Source organism: Nylanderia fulva, unplaced genomic scaffold, assembly GCF_048542155.1.
Source record: "Nylanderia fulva isolate GAGA-0341 unplaced genomic scaffold, ASM4854215v1 Scaffold7, whole genome shotgun sequence".
Classification (NCBI taxonomy): domain Eukaryota; kingdom Metazoa; phylum Arthropoda; class Insecta; order Hymenoptera; family Formicidae; genus Nylanderia; species Nylanderia fulva.
This window is the reverse complement of record NW_028190807.1, coordinates 1,146,387-1,167,648: the sequence shown is the minus strand read 5'-3', so window position 1 is coordinate 1,167,648 and position 21,262 is coordinate 1,146,387. Positions and strand designations below refer to the sequence as shown.

The 21,262-nt window shown below is 33.0% G+C and overlaps 2 protein-coding genes across 8 annotated transcripts in view; one reads left to right on the top strand and one right to left on the bottom strand.

The window, feature by feature from the left end:
* car (vacuolar protein sorting-associated protein 33A) overlaps positions 1-21,262 on the bottom strand; it is a 122,804-nt gene that overhangs the window by 1,366 nt on the left and 100,176 nt on the right. The window contains exons 2-7 of one of the 2 annotated variants that reach the window (XM_029307270.2): positions 2,145-2,372; positions 1,834-2,030; positions 1,139-1,623; positions 890-1,010; positions 633-793; positions 2-547 (exon numbers count right to left, since the gene is read on the bottom strand). In XM_029307270.2, the coding sequence (XP_029163103.1) occupies positions 2-547; positions 633-793; positions 890-1,010; positions 1,139-1,623; positions 1,834-2,030; positions 2,145-2,249 (1,615 nt within the window). In that variant the 5' untranslated portion in view covers positions 2,250-2,372. Of the gene's footprint in view, position 1; positions 548-632; positions 794-889; positions 1,011-1,138; positions 1,624-1,833; positions 2,031-2,144; positions 2,481-21,262 lie in introns of those variants that run through there. The other variant, XM_085488553.1, reaches the window with a different exon arrangement.
* The window catches only part of LOC114934596 (uncharacterized), a 148,074-nt gene continuing 134,049 nt past the window's right edge, over positions 7,238-21,262 (top strand). The window contains exons 1-2 of one of the 6 annotated variants that reach the window (XM_029307263.2): positions 7,238-7,700; positions 11,659-14,010. In XM_029307263.2, coding sequence (XP_029163096.1) covers positions 13,861-14,010 — 150 coding nt within the window. In that variant the 5' untranslated portion in view covers positions 7,238-7,700; positions 11,659-13,860. Of the gene's footprint in view, positions 7,940-9,689; positions 11,088-11,174; positions 14,011-16,258; positions 16,357-21,262 lie in introns of those variants that run through there. The other 5 variants (XM_029307265.2, XM_085488543.1, XM_085488546.1 and 2 more) reach the window with 5 other exon arrangements.

The window sequence follows — 21,262 nt, the reverse complement described above, 5'->3', positions numbered from 1 at the left end:
CGTCTCACCAATAAGGATGTATTATATGGAACATTGCTTACAGTAGGACCTGGTAGTAATCCCATCACATCGTTTAATCCTTGCCATCCACTTGGCTGTACTAGTTGTTCCGCCAGTCTCACGCTCAGTGGGGCGTATATTGAATGTACGTAACTGATATCTTTCGGTGTTATTTCACTTTCATCTTCGACTGTGAGCCTTAATGCTTTTCTCAAAACCGCATATTGTCGCACTGACTGTTGCTGTTTTAACAATCCAGCCTTTTCCAAATTTAATATAGTTGGCAAATGTTGAAAACCATAAGTATGAATTATTTCTCTTTTATAATAATCTAACAATTTTGGTTTTAAACCAGAGTTTGTTAATGACTGGATACAAAGAAGACGTAAAACTTTAAGTAATGGCTGTTGTTGTGCAATCATATCTTCAATGTATGCATTTGGTTTGTCAGTGTCGATGCAATTTAACAATTCTTGTTCAATTTGCAATGATTCCAAGAAGTTGCTCGAGTCGGTGACTTCTTTTATCATCTCCGCGATTGTGGTATCTAATTAAATATATAATTAAAACAAAATTACAAAAATAATATATTAAAAAAATTATACAAAGATAAAAATATCTGTATAACTTACGCCTTGCTAAAGATTGTTTTGTTGCTAGCATGTGTGGTAACCTTGCAACAAATTGTTTAATTTCTTGCACACTTTTGTCTCCATGTCTCTCGTCAAATTGAGATGAAATTACTTTAGCTTTTTTACTAAGAACTGGACCAACACCATTAAAATTCTTATCTCTGCAAAAATAAAGATTATAAGATTATAAAATTATTATTATTTTATATTAAGATTATAAGATTTAACTATTAAAGAAAAACAGATAAAATACATACCTAATCTCAGCAAAAAGTTCTTCTCCTGAATTCAATATAATTTGTTCCTTTTCATTTAATGATATTGATGTAGGAGAATCTTCAGAATCATGAAACTTTCGTGCTGGTAATTGTACAGTATCTAAAATGAAATAAAAAGATGTTAATATTTCATCTATACTTATGTATATACATTGAGAAATGACGTTAAAATTAAGTAAATACTTTATTATAATTGCAAATACAATAAAATCAAGATTAATACTTTACTATATTTTATCCCAAATATTTCATCGATTAGACCTTCGTACGTCAACTGTGTGACTAGGGGTGAAAGTAAATCTACAGATCGATCCAATAACAACAAATGTTCAATAGTAGCAGATGAGGTGGAAATTGCTTTACTATCTTCTTCTTCTCTGTTCAATCTCTCTAATAATTCCCAAACTTTACTAGCAGCTGGCCCTCTTCCTGTCACTTTTGAAATTTTTCCATATAATTTCTGTAAACCTTGTATGGCTTGTGCAACTTGATAGAGACAAGTGGGATCATTTTCCAGATGGAATTCTTTAAAGGATCCACTCAATTCCATTGATAGTAAATCATTATCAAATGGGAAAAGATCGCATTTAAATTCTTCTATTAATGTAAAGCTACCAAAGACACCACGATTTTGAAGCTTCTTCTGACAAAGCAGACTCTTGCGTGGCACAAAGAATAAGTGAAATTCTTTACGTGGCCTTTTACCCTCTTCCCTGTAATACAATTATTACATTGTAATATTACAGCAATTATTATGATGAAATATTATACAATATAATTTGTACTGAAACTATTGAGATCAATAAAAAATAAAAATTGATATTATTAACTTTTATCTTAATAATATACATAATCTTTCAAAGTTTATTAAAGCACACACAATTACATATATTCCAACAATAATGCAATATATGTATATTCACCCATGAACATTTTCAGCAATCAAGTCCATGAGCTCTAATTGTGGTCGCGAGATAAATATGATGTTAGCAATGTTGGGTGGTATTGTCAAAGTTCCTCCGTACAATGGATACATCTTGACGACACCATACTCTTCCAGCAAATTATATTTCGCGACAAGACCGATCGGTCCAGCCAACGATTGATCCCATATAATAGCCTGTACAAAAAGCAATTAAAGACTAAAAAATACATTAAATAAATATTTATAATCTACATTACTCTTTTCCCCAATGAGATATTAGATCAGGGTTAGGTAAATTAGTCGCAGTACCTTCGGGCCATCGCACTTTTCCAATAAGCAAAGTAATCGCTTTCTCGCTTGTTCCTGAATGAGCCCAACATTTAATCTGCCTCCCGTCAAATATGCAGATGACATAATTATATTGTTTACAAGGTATCAGCTACGTGTGACATGTCAGAAATCGCCCCGCTGTAGCAGACGACAGCTGATGTTGACAGCAACTGCGGGAGCTCCTGATTGGCTAGCAACTTGAAATTCCTAGGAAATTTTCAGAAACAACCAATTAACGTTGCCCAACAAACATTCCTAATAGAAAATCATAGGCACATAAAACACAAACACATGTGTTGTCTATATAGAAATTATAATCGCGCGTGCGTAAACGTCACGTGTCACGTGACCGAAAATTCACCGTGCACTAACGCCCTCTACTGCAACCTTTCTTTCGCGCGTTCGTTATTATTTAAACGTAAACTCGGAGTCCGAAGTGGAAGGATTAACGTGAGTGTCGGTCCGAACGGTTTGTGCACGATTTAATAATTCGGAGATAAGAATTAACATAAGATATGCGAACGGGATTCCGAGTACATGGAGAAGTGAATTACGAATCGTGGATATCAATTTCGCAGTAAATTTACCGCGAAATTGATATCAAAGATTCGCTTCTTCGTGCGCCCGGAATTCGTTTTTCGCATATCTCATCAGGTTATTTTTTTCTCCGAAATATGTCGTAAGTGGAACGGCTACATATATAATTATTGTCAGGTATGTGTGTACAATGTTCTCGTTCTGCAATTAGTTGTATCAATTATATTTTAATTAAATAAATATAAATAATATAAATATAAGTATTAAATACAAATAAGGAAGGCCGAACAAAAATATAATATAATTATATTTTTCAATATAACATTTTCAAAATATTTTAACTTCATCTTTTAATTGCTTCCGTAATTATGGAAAAGAACGAAGGTCTAGTTAGGGACGTAAAATTGTCAATAACGTGAAGTTGTAGGCGACTTGTTCGCGTCACTTCGACCAGTTCGATCGTTTCGATATTTCGAGAATCGCAATTTCGTTGCCTCGATAGGTATCGCGTGCATTGTGCATCATGGCGTCGCGAGTCGAGAGTATTTCGTTCCGTATCTTTCGCGATCGTTATTAAAAGTGAATACTCGCGCGCGAAAAGTCATCGCGAATGTGTGTCATAAAGTGTCGGACAATACATTAAATATGCGCATCGTGTACAATCGCTGATATACGCCGATAATTCGATTTCAGTGATCCAAAGTGCCCGACAGAAGTCGACAGGGGTTCTCCGCTTCACGCTGTTTTCCCGCCAAGATGCATCAAGAGTTAAATAATCGACGTGTGATCATCACCAGGTTTGTGTGTAGTGTTAGCTATATATGTATATATGGTATTGATATATGCATACTATTTTTTTTAAATTAGCTGTACCAAGTACAGCTGTAATATTTGAGTAATATAAATTTAATAGATAGCAAATAAAGATTGCTGCATTTAGATTTTATAATGTTTGCACATTAATGAGATGCTCCAACTTACAAAAATCACTATAATATTTTTAATTCAATCACAATATTGTTTATAATCTAAAGTTTTCAAATCGATACATATGCTAAAATTACATTTAAATATTATATATATTACAATTATATTTTATATTTATATTTCAATAAATATATCTATTATATATTAAATAGAAATATATATTACATAATATTTTAAGATACATTAAATGTTATTAGATAATTGACATGCGATCATCAACAGGTTTGTGTATATAATAGTGTTTAGCTATATGCGTATATGGTATTGATATATGCAAACTGTTTTCTTTAATTAGTTGTACCAAGTATACAGCTGCAATATTTGTGTAACAAATTAATAGATAGCAAAGATTGCTAACATTTAGATTTTATAATGTTTGCACATTGATGAGATGCTCTAAAAAAATAATAATCATCATCACAATATAAATATTTTTAATTCAATATTCAATCACAATACTGTTTATTAATCTAAAACTTTCAAATCAATATATATCCTAGAATTCCATTTAAATATCTATTATATATAATTATTTTATATTTTATATTTATATTTATATTTAAATGAATACCTATTATATTAAATAGAAATATATATAATAATTTAAGATGCATATTATAAGGATTAAGTAATCGACGTGGGATATCATTACCAGGTTTGTGTGTAGTAGTGTTAGCTATATATGTGTATATACATATATATAGTATATTGATGTATGTATACTGTTTTTCTTTAATTAGCTGTACCAAGTATACAGCTGCAATATTTGTGTAATAAATTAATAGATAGCAAAGATTTCTACATTTAGATTTTATAATGTGTGCACATTGATGAGATGCTTTAAAAAAATAATAATTATCATCACAATATAAATATTTTTAATTCAATATTCAATCACAATATTGTTTATTAATCTAAAGCTTTTAAATCAATATATATTCTAGAATTCCATTTAAATATCTATTTTATATAATTATTTTATATTTATATTTAAATGAATACCTATTATATTAAATAGAAATATATATAATAATTTAAGATGCATATTAAGGATTAAGTAATCAACGTGGGATATTATTACCAGGTTTGTGTGTAGTAGTGTTAGCTACATATATGTATGTATATAGTATATTGATATATGCATACTCTTTTTCTTTAATTAGCTGTACCAAGTATACAGCTATAATATTTGTGTAACAAATTAATAGATAGCAAAGATTTCTACATTTAGATTTTATAATGTTTGCACATTGATAAGATGCTCTAAAAAATAATAATTATCATCACAATATAAATGTTTTTAATTCAATATTCAATCACAATATTGTTTATTAATCTAAAGCTTTCAAATCAATATATATCCTAAAATTCCATTTAAATATCTATTATATATAATTATTTTATATTTTATATTTATATTTATATTTAAATGAATACCTATTATATTAAATAGAAATATATATATATAATAATTTAAGATGCATATTAAGGATTAAGTAATCGACGTGGGATATTATTACCAGGTTTGTGTGTAGTAGTGTTAGCTACATTTGTGTATATATATATAGTATATTGATATATGCATATTCTTTTTCTTTAATTAGCTGTACCAAGTATACAGCTGCAATATTTGTGTAATAAATTAATAGATAGCAAAGATTTCTACATTTAGATTTTATAATGTTTGCACATTGATGAGATGTTCTAAAAAAATAATAATTATCATCACAATATAAATATTTTTAATTCAATATTCAATCACAATATTGCTTATTAATCTAAAGCTTTCAAATCAATATATATTCTAGAATTCCATTTAAATATCTATTTTATATAATTATTTTATATTTATATTTAAATGAATACCTATATTATATTAAATAGAAGTATATATAATAATTTAAGATGCATATTAAGGATTAAGTAATCAAGGTGGGATATTATTACCAGGTTTGTGTGTAGTAGTGTTAGCTACATATATTTATGTATATAGTATATTGATATATGCATACTCTTTTTCTTTAATTAGCTGTACCAAGTATACAGCTATAATATTTGTGTAACAAATTAATAGATAGCAAAGATCGCTACATTTAGATTTTATAATGGTTGCACATTGATGAGATGCTCTAAAAAAATAATAATCATCACAATATAAATATTTTTAATTCAATATTTTTTAATCACAATATTGTTTAATAATCTAAACCTTTCAAATCAATATATATGCTAGAATTACATTTAAATATCTATTATAATTATTTTGTATTTTATGTTTATATTTTAATAAATATCTAATATATTATATAAATAGAAATAATAATTTAATATTTTTTTATTAATTTAATTTGAAAAGATATTGAGATAAAAATTTAAAGACATGAAATATTGACTTTGAAAAGGAAGAGAATGTTCATTACTGAAATTAATTTATGATAAATTTATGCCAAATTTCTAAAACAAATAAAAATTTATCCTAGAAATACATTAATTACTGATAAATTAATATAACTGATAAATTAATAACTTGTAATTTCTGAAGAACTGCATTATTATTTCTTTAGATGCATTGATAAAGAATTGTATTTACGCAAGAATTTAAAAGATAATTCTAATTTTGCGTTAAATCTTGAACAATATTACAAATTAACGGATTATTGAATGTTCTTAATGCGATACGATATAATAATCTGATAAAAATAAAATGATTAGAAATAAATTATTTTTTTACAATAAAAAAGTTAATATATTAATATATGATACACTCATATTATGTGTATACATATATAATTATTATTATATACGTACGTATTATATATTAACTTTTTTAATTTTTTTACTATAAGAAATAATCTATTTCTAAAAATTTATTTTATATAATAATTTATACAATATATTGTAAATATTATATATTACATAGATATAATATATACAATATATATATGTAATAAATTATTATAAAGAATAAATCCATTCACAGATATTATATCATTTTATCGCACATATGAATAATTGTCTTTACAACAAACTTGTGCCTATTTCTCGTTATACATATAATGCCAATATGAATCGATAAAATTGTGCATATAATTTATTGTCATGTCTATATTTACACACAAATATCTTTGACTATATATTATTATTATTATATCTTTTTTTTATATTAACCCACTTATTGTCAATTTTTTTATCTTTTCTCTCTCTTTCACGGATCACATTGTACGATATATACCGCGAGAAGCATTATCAGTTTATTATATCGGACCGAGTTCGCGTTCTGTGTCTGTAGCACAGTGTGTCAGTGTTCCGGAGACTGCGCAGCATCCCTCGGGGGATAAGCGCGCGAAGAGGGGATGAGATAGGGGTGGTAACTTCGGTTTTTAATCCGCGGATGTAAAAGGATCGTAGTGGGGATCGGATCCCTCGCAACCCTCTCTTCTCGTCGCACTCTTCTCACCAATTCGATTCCAACCCCCGTACGCGTTCTCCCGCCCCTCTCTTTGTCGGCTTTCTCTCTCCCCAAACATAGAGCCCCACCATCGTCGTCAAACCTCCCGCCACGTCGTCTGTCGTCCCGACGTCCTCTCTCTAACACTTTCCGTGCTTCTCGTCAGGCGGGGATTGCTACCGGTCTTCTAGTGACTTTCGTCGTCGGGGGTCGCGTGACACGTGCGTGAGTAAATACCGGTTCTTCGCGGTTTCTCGATCCCGAACGATACGACGATCAGGTGATCGGACGAGATCGGTGAGAGAGATCGTCGATTTTTGGTGAAACGCAATCGGCGAAATCGCGAAGAGGAGGCGAGAAACCGAAGATCGTGATATATACTCTTTTGTGATCTGTCATCGGACTTCCTCGAGGAAGAACTTGAAGATCGGTGCGCGAATCTTCGCTCGGTTGATGATCTTCGTCGGAGGAATTTTCGGCGACATCTCTTCGATGTCTTGTGATATCCGCTGAGGATCGGATATCTTCAAGTAGTTGTCGAGAGTAGTTCGGAGAGCCTTTATGTATAGTATCGTCTTCCGATATTTATTCTAAGTGAAACGCGAAGCGATCGAAGGTGGTGGTTCACGAGCAGAGCGCGACAGTCAATATTTGATGGAATTATATCGCTCTCGGAGTTTACGATTCTATTATTATAATCCATTCTTTCATAAGTATAACCAACTCTGCCCTACTGACATTAAATCAGTTTCTCGCGAATACGATGTATTCGCGTTTCTTTTCATTCTTTACGAGTCGCGAGGTAACAACATTTCTTAAAAGAAAATTACAACAATTCCGTAATCGGAAGTCATTTTCTCGCATTGTGTCGTTATAGCTTTTACAGCTCTCGTAATGTTTTGTGTCGACGAATATTCTTTGACTTTCCAACTTCTCTCTCTCTTTTTGTCTCTTATTTCATAATATTTGATTTTACAATGTCTTCTGTCCGTAATATAATGATTGATATTTAATTAGTGAATAAGAAATGACGTAAAACAATTATAATTATGCCAGTTTTCTGTTTGGTGCATACAAAAATGAGGCATGACATACAGAGAAATGTCAAATTTAATTTCGCGATGCTCCATAATTAATTCAAAGCGATTCCTCTAAAATAAATCGTCCGCATCGTCCGAGGGATTATAAAAAGCCTTAGATCTAGGAAGCAGAGCGACTTTATAATTGGATTTGGCTTCCAACAGTTTCCCCAGTTTAAATTGATACAACACTCTAAAAGAGAAATATCATAATCGTGTAATACAACAGTCAAAGAAATTGGCGTGCGGAATTGAATCTTTTTTGCGTAAACGTGATCGCGAGAAGAGAAAGATAGGGAAGAGAAAGGGCTGACGAGAGATTAACTGTAAGCTTTCTTAATAAAAATGCTGTATCTTTCATTTTTTCATAGCTCGTGAAAAATGATCTTTAAAATTGGTCTCGCGTTATTTTTGCAAGACATACACGTGTCTTATATATCGGTTTTATTTTATCCTTTATTTTTGTTCAGTTCATGAAATATAATAATAACTTATTTCAACCATACTTTATAATTATTTTTAATTAATTTTCCATAAATTTTGCATCTATCATAATTTTTGTCTTCTTTAAATAATTTAATTATTTTAAATAATTACATTTAGATATACAAAAATATAATATTATGTGTCAAGGAATTAAAATTATAGTTTTTTAAATTAGCACATGTGTCACGATGTAAAACATCATGTACATATCAGAGTTAATTTTTAGATTATTATTTGTATGTATTATTAATAATTTCTCATTTCACTATTCTGAATATTTTAATTTCTTTTTCCTATTTTTTAGATACAGTCTTATGCATAAATTCAAAGTTTAAAAAAAGGGTTTAAAGCGAAAATCTCTTCTTTTCTTCGGACAGGTTTCTCTTCTTGGTAAAGCTCTTGCAGAGAGCTTTCTCGAACAGTTCTCTCTCTGCCACACTATACTTGATTCCGATTCCTCACAGATCTTTCGTAATCGTCGATTCGAGTGATCGATAGCATTCTTCGAAATCGCTTTTTCTGTTCGTGTTCCTTTCATAGATACTAGAGAAAGATAAAAAAAGGTAGTGATTGTGATTAATTTCTTTTTATTTGCTCTAGAACCAACTATATGTTCGTAGAAGAAGTAAAAAATGGAAAGATATAACAATATTTAATAAAATAGAAGTTTCGATAGATTTATAAGTGGAATATAAATATAGTATGCAAAATAATTTGATGAATTGTTTGATTGAATTAAATGGAAAAGGTTTCAGTTCACAGAGAGAATTGTACCTTTTTTTCCTGTATCTTGATTAAATGAAAATATGTATATAATCAGTTCGAATATACTTTATACACGTTCCATAATACACAATAGCAAATAGATTTCTCAGTAATTTTCTGTGCAAAGAACTCGGAGTATATTTTACATTATAATATAATATGATATAATATTATCAATATTAAATTATATATTTTAAAATAATTATTGTGTTTCTATGTAGTATTTATATAATATATTTTTGCGCGCGGAAATAAAAATCGATGAAGCAATATTAACATCGAGAAGTAACTTATCCGTTCAATTATAAATGAAAAATTTTGCCTCTTTTTCTCTTGTCAGTCTCCTGATAAGATTCTTATTTAGAGGCAAAAGCAAAATTACGGCAATGAAACGCGGGTGCACATTCGTCGATGATTCATGTATGCGGAGTTTATGATAATATTTAATCCAGTTATAGCGCGCGTCGAGGCGAATATATGTACATACATAACGAATATGTATAGGAGCATACTTGGGCAGACCTCGAGTGGTCAGTCGATGATTCCGTTCTTGCCCGTGTCGTTGTCGTTGGCGATAATCCAGTTACAAACCAGAGTGGTTATACGAATGTATACATATGTATTATTTCGCGACGCCACGTCGTTAGCTGCGCGTTTCGCCCGAGTTCTTCTTGATTTTATTTTTCGATCTCGCGCTTCTCGTGCCGCGCGTGCTGGTGAAGTGGACCGACTGAGAGTTTGCGATTACACACGTTAATCATCATCCCTCGATTTCATGTCGCGTCGTCCGGATTAAACATCGTCGCATTCGCTTCACGTTCCGTTTTAATGCGATTGCCTCGTCGGTCAGCCACATTCGTCGTCATCGTCGTCGTCGGTCGACATGTCGTCCATTCATCTATATCGTATACCAATGTCATTCACCATCGGCGACTTCCTCCGTTAACGCCATCCCCTGTGGGGAAGGGCATCGTCGTCTCTCGCGATCGCAACATCACGTATCCTGAAAGCCAGAAGACGCGTGCGAATCTCGTTTATTCGCGTCATCGACCACTGGACGCACTTGTCAAAGTGTCGCGTTCGTGTCATTTATCACGCTGGTCTAAAGGGATCGTTAAAATATCCAAGTTTTCGGATCAAGTTTAATTATTGCCTATTTATATATTCAATCGATTCATTTTTTGTGATTATAAAATTAAATTGTACATCGAATATCGCGAAAAAATATCGTCCTAATTTAACAATAAGTGGTCGCACTTGTCAGCATATTCAAAGATTATAGATTGTGTGTATATATTATAAAGCAGAAGCTCACATATACACATGTAGATTAAAATATTGAAAGAAAGTCTCTAGATTTTTTGTCATCATAAATTAAATTGTGCATCGAATATCTCGAATAAATATCGTTTTAGTTTTATATGTCGCACTTGTAACATAAAGATTATAGATTGTGTGTATATATTATAAAGCTGAAGCTCACATACACATGTAGATTGAAATATTGAAAATCTCTAGATTTTTTGTGACCATAAAATTAAATTGTGCATCGAATATCGCGAATAAATATCGCTCTAATTTAAGTGTCGCACTTGTAAACATATTCAAAGATTATAAATGGTGTGTATATATTATAAAGCTGAAAGCTCACATATGCACATATAGATTGAAATATTGAAAGTCTCTAGATCAATTTTTCTTTTCAAGATGGTCGTTTCTTTTCGACATCATTACGTATGCTCCAAATATGCTGAGAACATAAAAATGTTACACATATATAATACAATATCATATTCACTTGGAAGATCACATAAATCGTGCATTATACTATATATTATAGATTTCTCTCATAGATTGTACGTAGAATTGTGCAGATTCAAAGCTGCTATATTACAAGTTGCCTCCTTATATAAAGTTGCTTTATCGTCGCTATTGTTGTAAGATTACATTATACGATGATGAGAGATACGCTGTTCTACGAAACATTAAGTACCACAAGCATCCAGAATCCTCCGTGATCCCTACTTATAGTGATCTAACGTTACGAATATATTAAAATCTTATTAATCGCGAACACAAAAAAAGAGAGAGAGAGAGAGCCGTTCCAATTCTCGAACCATCACGATGATATCGCAAAATTCGGGAAATGCTGCCTCATGACGAAGCTCTTAATCTTCCTTCTACCCTTAAGCTTGCATCGAAGTGACGCGCGACAGTGACAATAAGCTCGCATTTTATTCGACTCGAAGAATTAAAGAGACGGATCTTCGAACGATATCCAACGACAGTTGAAAAACGTAAGACAGAAAATCCACTTTTTTTCCCCCTCGTCGACGTCGTCGTCTTGATAGTGATCGAACGCGTGGGAGTGAGAAAGGAGGAAAGCTGCGAAACTACGAGGGATATATCGAGCCGTGAAGGGGAAAGAGGACACGTACAAGAAATTCAAATATCGTTACGATCGATCGGGGCCATCTTGCAGCTTCCCTTCGTGCTCTCCCGAGCGATCGACATCGTATTACACACAAGCATTACGGATTGTGTATAAGCTCCGCGTTTACCAAGACTTACAGAATCGCGAGAATGTACAAGTGGCGAGAAACGCGAGCGTCCCAACTCGACGAGGAAGAACTGAACTCGTCTTGAGTACCCGCAGCTAGTCGAGAGTGTGCTTCGTTAAACCCAAAGTGCTCCGGAGTTATTAGCCGGCTTGTGATCAACGCAACAGTGATAAGCGACGCGATTATTCGAGGATGGAGAGGAATCGGAGGAACGAGAGGTCGTCCCATAAGCGTGAAAGGACAAGATTCGCGTCCCCGTGCAGCGTTTCCTCTTGAGACTCGTGTCTCGCGTATCTCCGATTAATCGTAATTCCGCAGTTCCTTCGGACCACGAGATCGATCGCGAATTAGCGAGCGAAAAGCTCGCCGCTCGGCGATGTTTGTCGCGGACGTGGATAATACAAATTTACAGATCGACGCGAATCTCTGGTATCTCCACCCTCTTGGAAAATTCCCACGGAGACGATCCTAATCGGACGGATCGCATTTACGTAAACGGATTTACGTAAACAAAAAAAATACGACAACCTGCGAGCATCGAATATTTGGAAAGCGCGGACTAAGGGAGAAAAGACGAGAAGAGGTGAATTTAGATCGGAAAACGATAGAGTCGCGTTTTCTCGACAGTCGTATTCTGCAACCGCTAATCGATTCGACCTGGAACCATCGGAAGACCGACTGAAACATCAAAAAGCGCGTATCTAAAATCGAAAGATATATTTATCTATCGTATAAAGAGGCAAGAAAAGTTTTTCTCGTCTCGGAGATTTTATCCGATCGAGTATATCTTATACTTTTAATCGAGTATCCCGGTCAAGTAATCTAGAATGTTACGCGGAGATATCGTAAGGGAGAGATTCTCTGCTATGAAGTAGAAGCCGACTAATATATCAGAGCCCCGAGAGTTGGAGATTAGAAGATTGAGAATCTTCGCCAAGGTAGATTGACGAAAGGGAGGATCGTGATAGATCGACGATCAAACGGCGAAAGAAGGATTTCCGAGATTACGGCTGGTCACAATTGGGATCGGGATCGATCGAGATTTAAAACGGTCGCGAAACGAGGGATCGAAGGATACGTCGAGGATACGTCGAGGGACATCGAGGAAACCGGAAGGACCATCAGCCGGGAAAGGTGCGAAAGGACGAGAAGTCACGTACGCTTACATTTTTGCCCTCGCGGGAAATCAGCGACCGTGGAAAGGCGAGACTGTCAAGGAGATCAACGTATAGCGAGACAGCGTTGTCGTTCGTTTATCACGAGCTAGCCAGGGTGGATTGATAACGAGTCGATCGTCACGTCTCCGCGAAAAAACGAAGGGTGATCACTCGGTTCGGCGTCTTTGTCCTTAACGCTCTCGACCGCATGTCGGAAAATTGTCTCGACATTTTTTCTTTCATGGCGCGCTGCTTCGCACCGTTCGCGCCTCATCGAAAATTGCGGCTCGTTATGCAAACCAGGGGGCGAGAAAAAAAGAGCAAAGTTTCTCGCTTCCGAAAATAGGATTATACGAGATAAGCGTCGTCAAATAAATTCGATAGAAAGTCGCGGCTTTCCCGGGATAAGACGCGAGGTCATTTTCCAAAAAAATTAAGAAACAAGAGCGAGAGAGCGGATCCGAAGGGCAAATATTGACAACGCGAACTGCGCGAAATTCGACAAAAGGGTCCTTCCTCATCGCTTTCCTCCTTCGACAACTTTCGACCCGGCAATTTATCCGCGCGCCGCTATTTACGGTGGCTTAAGGATATCACGAGGAAATCCAGAATGCGTCTCGGCCTTTCCCGCCAAGTTGTCGGGAGTATCAGACCTTTTATCGGGAACAGAGAGAAATGAAGTTATCAGTGTCGGCTTACACAGCTCAGGCCAGTGCTCACAAAAATCTCTGCAGTTATCAGCATCAGCGAAGCTACGGGGCAACAAATCAAGCATCCACGGCCCGGACCCCCTCAGACCTCGCGACGGTCCTTCCTGCCCTCAAGGTACATTAGGTTATTCGTCTATTAGGGTTTATTTCCATTTTTAGTTTAGAACGCTTCTAGCTGATTCATTCACGAGACGTTATTATGATGGTTGTCTTCTTTATTTCAGATTTAATATAGTGCATATACAGGGTCCCAGACATACCGTATCACACGTTAATGGGAGATTCCTGAGGCGATTTGGGGACGACTTTTCCTCAGCCAAAATGTCCAGAGAGACCATCATTTTTCTAATGTTTCTAATTTTTGAAATTATATGTATCTTTGTAACTAAGCCATGAATTAAAATTCTATTAAAGTAAACTTTATCTGAAATTAACAAAAGTGTAGTTTTGTTAATAATTTATTTTTACAAGGCTTAGTTTACAAAAAAGCTTTTATTTTCAATCGGTGGTTATAACTCGAAAATTATTGGTGCCTGGACATTTTCGCTGAGGAAAAATCGTCTCCAAATCGCCTCAGGAATCTCTCATTAACGTTTGATACGGTAGGTCTGGGACACCCCGTATAATATAAAGCTTTCTCTAGTAAGCTATTTTTTATCTACGGATTTTTTGATCAATTCCAAGTTCATTTTTTCTTTTCTAATGTAATCTATAATAATTGAAGTGACGGGTGACCTAGGTGGTGACGAAGCCTTACTACGTACGATTGTACGTTACACTTCGCTATACTCTTCCGTTAATATGGGCCGTGATGCACGTACGTCGGGCCAGAACAGCGCCTGAAGCTTGAGGTTAGATATAGGGTGTTCAAGAACTATCGGATATTTTGCTAATCGCTATTTTTTTTTGTTTTAAGATGATTTTTTTCTCAACAAAAATATTGATTTATCGACATTAATATCATCATTTGTATGTCCGATTTTTAAGATACTCTTGATCTTTTATGATTTAAGTCTTGAATTAAATTTTTATTGAAATCTATTTGAGATTGATTGAAGAATAAGATTGCGATGTGATTTTCTCCTTTTAATTCACTAAAATCCTTTTATTTTTTATTATTAGTTGACCGAAAATGGCACGTGATATTCTCGTTCAAGAAGAATCGATACCAAACTTGTCGAGGAAGATGCAACGTAGTTGAGAGGGCATCCAATAATTTTTTTGAAGTATTTTTTACAATAGCGTAATTATATTGATAAGCATAATTTTTGATAATTCTACGACATCCTATATAATGTTCGTACCTACTTTTACTTATATAATTTACAGAGTTTGTTGTACTCGTCGAAAACTAGTAGAACATTAGATATATAACGTTATGGTAGATTTAATCTCTAGTTACGTACTAAAATTTAGTGGGCTAATTTAACAGGAAGTTTAATTGTCAATTAGTGCTAATTGTTGTTGGAGCAACGAGATATTTCGCGTTTCGACGGATGATTAGATTTGCTAACTAAATGATTGATCGATGACAAAATCGATTCTAATTAAAGAATATATATTTAATTTGGACGGTGTTATGCAAAAATGAGTTAATGAAATAATTGTGAATAATTTAATTAATAAATTGTAAAAATCTAATATGTTGTTAAAAATAAAGACATATGTAACGATTATTTTTTAAACATACAATAGTTTCTCTTAAAATACACAGTTCTGTGAATTATCTCTATATGATTTTTATTTTTATTTTTTGAAATACTAACATTTTTTATAAAATAAAATCTTTTGAATAAGAAAAATGACTACTTTTTGCATGACATCATGTTATAGATTTCTTGTTTAAGAAAATATATTAATTTATATTTATTTCTGCTTTCTCTCCAAATTCTTGAAATTTATACTGTACTACATGTATATTTTACTGAAAAATTTTATTTAAAAAATTAGGCAAATCTAAACATTTATGCTGTGACAAATTATAAATATGAGCTGTGAAATATAATTAATTAATAAAAATGTTTAAAACACGCTTTTTGAGACAAACAAAATGATAAAAAATTGAAATGTCGTTGCTAGAAAAAAAGACAGACATGTGACTTTTTGCACAAAACAATTTGTGCATTAAATAATTTATTGTGCAAGTGACATTTTTGTTCTTAGATGACGTACAACGTTGAATGTAAAATTCTTTTCAGAATTGTATATATGTTATCAGCTCAATTCTACTTATACATCATTGATTCCCTGTCAAAAATTTCTCAATTTTAATTCATTTCTCCGCATAACACCGTCCATTTAAGAGCAATAGGATTGTCAGATTGTGTGATATAAATTATATTGTTTCTTCTGTGTGAATGCAGCTCTGAATGTCGCAACATAGGAACGAGAGTGCGCAGTCGAAAAAACAGCGCAGTAGAAAATGTCGAAAAGACAGCCGGTGGTTCGTATATCGCTTCCCGTAAGTCATCATTAAGTATTATTTCTTCTTTGAGTCCCGAAGAATTGTACAATGCTTGAAAAGTACTTATATATATGTATATATATCCATTCGATTTTCCGCTCTTGTTCAATTTGATATTATCGCACGAACGTCCAGTACTGCCAGCAGTCTATTTTCTATCTTCCAGCGATTGTCGTTTTGTCCTCTCTTTCTATCTCTGTTTGAAGCTCATTTTAAACGATCTATAATTTCGCGAGGAGAATATTATCCTAAATGTATTCTGTTCTATGAATTTTGCATCGTCTAATATGGGCCTGAAACTTGCGTAGAAAACTTGCATCTTGAGTATTTACTTAAGTCTGCCATCGTTTTAACATTCTGTACGATATAGGTTCCAAGAGTTTGCTGCTCACTTTTCGTCGGCCTCTGTTTGCTTGGTTTTCCTTCTCTATATATATAGTACACTGTTTACTTAGAAATTCCTCCTCTATTTTTCGTCCCGATTCTCTTGTCTCTCGTTTCTTGTGATATCTGCTGTAAATAGCACCATATCTCTACTATCTTTCGATAAAAATACGAAGAATCGCCCATTTTCTCGTCAAAGTTTTACATCTTAATATTCAGAGGTTTAAAATGCGTTTTTTTTTTTTAATCTTTGACAATGATTCGTTAATGACTCGTTAAGTATTTCCGAACGTGTGTTTATTATATTATTATCTATACATTTTTTTCCGCTAATTATAAGATTTAAATTTATTCAATTGATTTCTCAGACTAATGCTCTTTTATTTCACTATATTCTGCTCATATACCAGAGATTGCTGCAATTAATTGCGCCGGTGTATGTACATCTAGTTTGTATTATGGAATATTCGCTGTCGCCTGCGGTTTGATGCGCAATAGAGGAACATATGACTTAGGATGCTGTGGTGCAATATTATCCCGAAACTGGAAGCCGTTACGTTAAGCATATTTATCTAAGCTAGCTAACATATCTCTCGATGAATGCGCGCAAACTGATATAAATCTTTAATTTCGGATTGTATCCTTTAATAGATATACTTACCCGTACACACAGCTTATTCATATATATTGTATATGTATATATATATATATATATATATATATATATATATATATATATATATGTATATGAAAAAGTGTGTATTTCAATGGTTTCGTTATCGGCAAGGTTTTGCACAAACACAGAGTGCAAAACCTTGACAGAGAACTTACGTTTTATCTGTCATAGCGTATTATTTATCGTCTTCTTATTTTTACTTTGCCGTTCCAAGACAATCGAAACTCGAAAACAACAATAATAAGTCCTATAACTTTCAAGATACGATTATACGATTCACGATACGAGGTTATTGGGAAACTTTGATGTTTCTCTTCCGCTGTAAAAGATATATCGAAAATGCACTTTTTAATTTACTTCGGTAATAACGGCAACTCATTATGCCACAACTCGGTACAACGGATTCTCATCGGTTTTACGTTGCTTCAAGTACAAACTCGCGAGTTGAAACGAATCTTACATATTTTCGCGTAATAAAGTAGAAACATAATAACTGTGAAATTTGCAGAATGTCAATCATTGTGTGCAATTTCTTATGCATTCTCTCTCTCCCTCTTTTCTTTTATTTATTTACAATTTTTTACTAAAAAATTATTATCAACAGCAAACATGAAACAGTGTTTTCAATATTGATATTTTCTAAGGAAATTACTTACATATATCAAATCATATTACGAGATGGAATTTAATTACGCTTTAGAATCAATACATATACAGATTCTGTAATTAAAGGTCAATTATGATGAAGAAAAGTTTTAACGAGCTCGAATCTCGACGGTAATAAAGATAAAAACCTTTCCCTCTTCTGCTCTTAAGAAGAAAGTGACATTTTGACGTATCGTGCTAACGCCTCGACACTGAACAATAGTTGCGCTACTCGCTATAGTCTCGTCCAAACATGTCAAATGCAGCTGCACAAACATGATCAGGTATAGAAAAATGTACGGGACGTAGAAAAACGGGTTGGTCTCTTAGAAATTAGATCAGATCGATTGACGAATATCCATCACGGCGCTTCGCGATATGAAATTTATCTGCGACCTAAAAGGACAAAAATATATTCGTATTTGCATAAACACTTTTAAACTGGAATGAAAATGCATTTTGTATTATCAATCTATGTTTGTACGATGAATTATTTTGCATTTTTCTGCCATTTGTCTCTATTTGTGTATTCTCATTATACATATATTTCAGGATATTTAAGAGCGTGCGCGCAATATACAAGGTGCATTTAAATAAGTGTGAAAAACTTTAGGAGATGATTCTTTGTCGAAAATTAAGGGAGGTTTATTATATACTCTTATATCCCTCCCTGAAGAGTTACACTTTTTTAAAGGGAGATTTTTCTCAAATTTCAGACAAATTTGAAAAATGAAATTTGATGGATATTTATTAATATTTTTTTGATCTTCCTGTATCGTTATGAGGGGACGAAACTAACAAGCCGTATTTAAAAGTGTAACTCCTCAGAGAGGGATATAAGAATATACATATATGTTTATATAAGAGACCCGCCTTAATTTTCGATAAAGAATCGTTTCCTAAAATTTTGCGCACTTATTTTTTAGATACACTCTATATATACCTATATTGCATATACTTATATATAATTATAACTGAAAATTGGAAATACACAAGTAGCCAATAATCCAATAAAGAAATGCGGACATTGCGCCTGAAATGGCGCTGATAAATCGATGACGCGTGTTACATATGAGCGCGCGGTTGATTGATCGGAGAAACGTGGATATATCGAGTGTATAAATATCGGAATATGTATTCCGCTGGACTGTGGAAGCGCAAATTAGTACGTAACCCAGCTGTCCCGCGCGTGTTCTCTATTCTCGTGCCGCGCACTCTTTAACTTCTCCCTCTTTTATAAAATACACGCTTTCCAGAAATAAAGACGTGACGCGGACTCGCGGTTCGCGGGCGTAGTGCTCCCCAATTATCGCTGATTGCCCTCCGAACGTTCACGCACAAAGTGCTCCTGGGGGACGAAACGCTGCGAGAGACCGGAACGAGAGCAGTTACCTTGCGTGACACGGATACTCCACTTTAATTACGCGTATACATGTATATACCGCTTCGAACACGCGCGCCCGCAACTCGGAACATTGCGTTTGATGCAATGGTGCTCGCTCGAGCTTTGCATCTTCGCGTATAATGAGAATTTTATTGTCTAGGATCAGTGTTGTGCTTAAATGATTTTTCAATTAGCCAGGATAAAGATGAGATGAAAATATGTAAATTCATATATATATATTACATTTTGTTTTAAATATATCTAAATAAAAGATAAAATTATATCCAGACTCATCCAGATTTTCTAGATAATAATTTTTAAGACTGCGCTTATATAAACATAGTTATAAAAAAATGTAAATTATAAAAAGGATATAAAAATATATGTATTCATATTTTTATTTATAATTTTTTATCGCATACTGTTTAAGTTTGTACCGTGATTACTGCTATTTAAATATTTTTGTACTGATTCTAAACCAAAATTATCTGAAAATTATTCTAGATAGAATTTTAGATAAGATGACGAATGCCAAAGTTTTATCTAGATGATCATCTATATAATTTTATTTAGATAACAGCAAGCATTGTCTAGGATAAAGCAAATGTATGTATACATGTAATTTTTTAAATTGTTTTAAGCATTAACGCCCTTTCTGGATTAGATTTTACATTTAGTACTTAAAAATAATAAAAAAGTGTATATACATATATCTAATTTAATGTTTCCGAGTCACGAGTTTTTATTTTAGCAGTCTGTGTGCAATCTTTTTATCTTCAGGAGAAATACTAAAAATGACTACCTTGCAACGTCTGTAAACGTTTTAACATCGATTTTCTAATTCTCTCGAATCTTCCAAGTGTTCAGTGGACTTCCTGGAAACCTTGTTCAATTCCCTGGCGGGGTACTTCAATATTGTCAATGGATGTTCTATAGACAATGTAGTTTGTACGATTTGAAGTAAAAATCTAAATAAAAAGCATTTACACAGATGTGCATTTCAACATTACCTGTATATGGATATAAAATTGAATAGAATTAAGTGTATATATTATAATTTTTTTTATATATAATTCTCTTGTAACATGCGCGCTTTTCATTTTTATAAAACATTTACTAAAAGAAAAATTGTAGAAAAGTTTTTCCATTATTTCTCTTATTTCGATTTTTTTTTCAATATGTTGTAAAAATTTGAAGCCATATATTTTTAACACTCTATAACACAAAATAGGATTATCGTCTTAAAGGGGATAGTGTATCGTTCAAGACAAGCAACTTTCAAAATCATCCAAGACTGTCGGTATGGTTTATTCTCTTTGCTTTAGACAAAGATATACCACAATAGAAGGGTCACTAAATTTTCTATGTCTATTACGTGGGTAACTATAATTCGGATGACGATGATTCCAATTCAGAATTAAGTGTACTTTAGAATTAGATTATCTAACTTAATTCAGAATATTAATCGCAATCGCGCTATTGTAATTTTTAATTAATTTCAAAATATTTGGAATCGATTCTATGTTGATATATATATTCAAAATTTTTGCAATAATAGGTTAATTACTGCAATCTGATGCAAACTGTAAGTTTACGAATAATTAAAAAAAATGTAACCAAATATAAACTCTTGCATATATGAAAAGCGAAGGAATGATTTATTAGTTGGATTTCAACATGAATCGTACATCGCACAAATGCATGTTTCATGTATGCTCTCTCTATAAACGTTACAATAATATCAAAGGATTATATTTTGCGTAATGTACTCATATTAAGGCAGACGGAATATTTTCTACATTCTTCAAGAAACA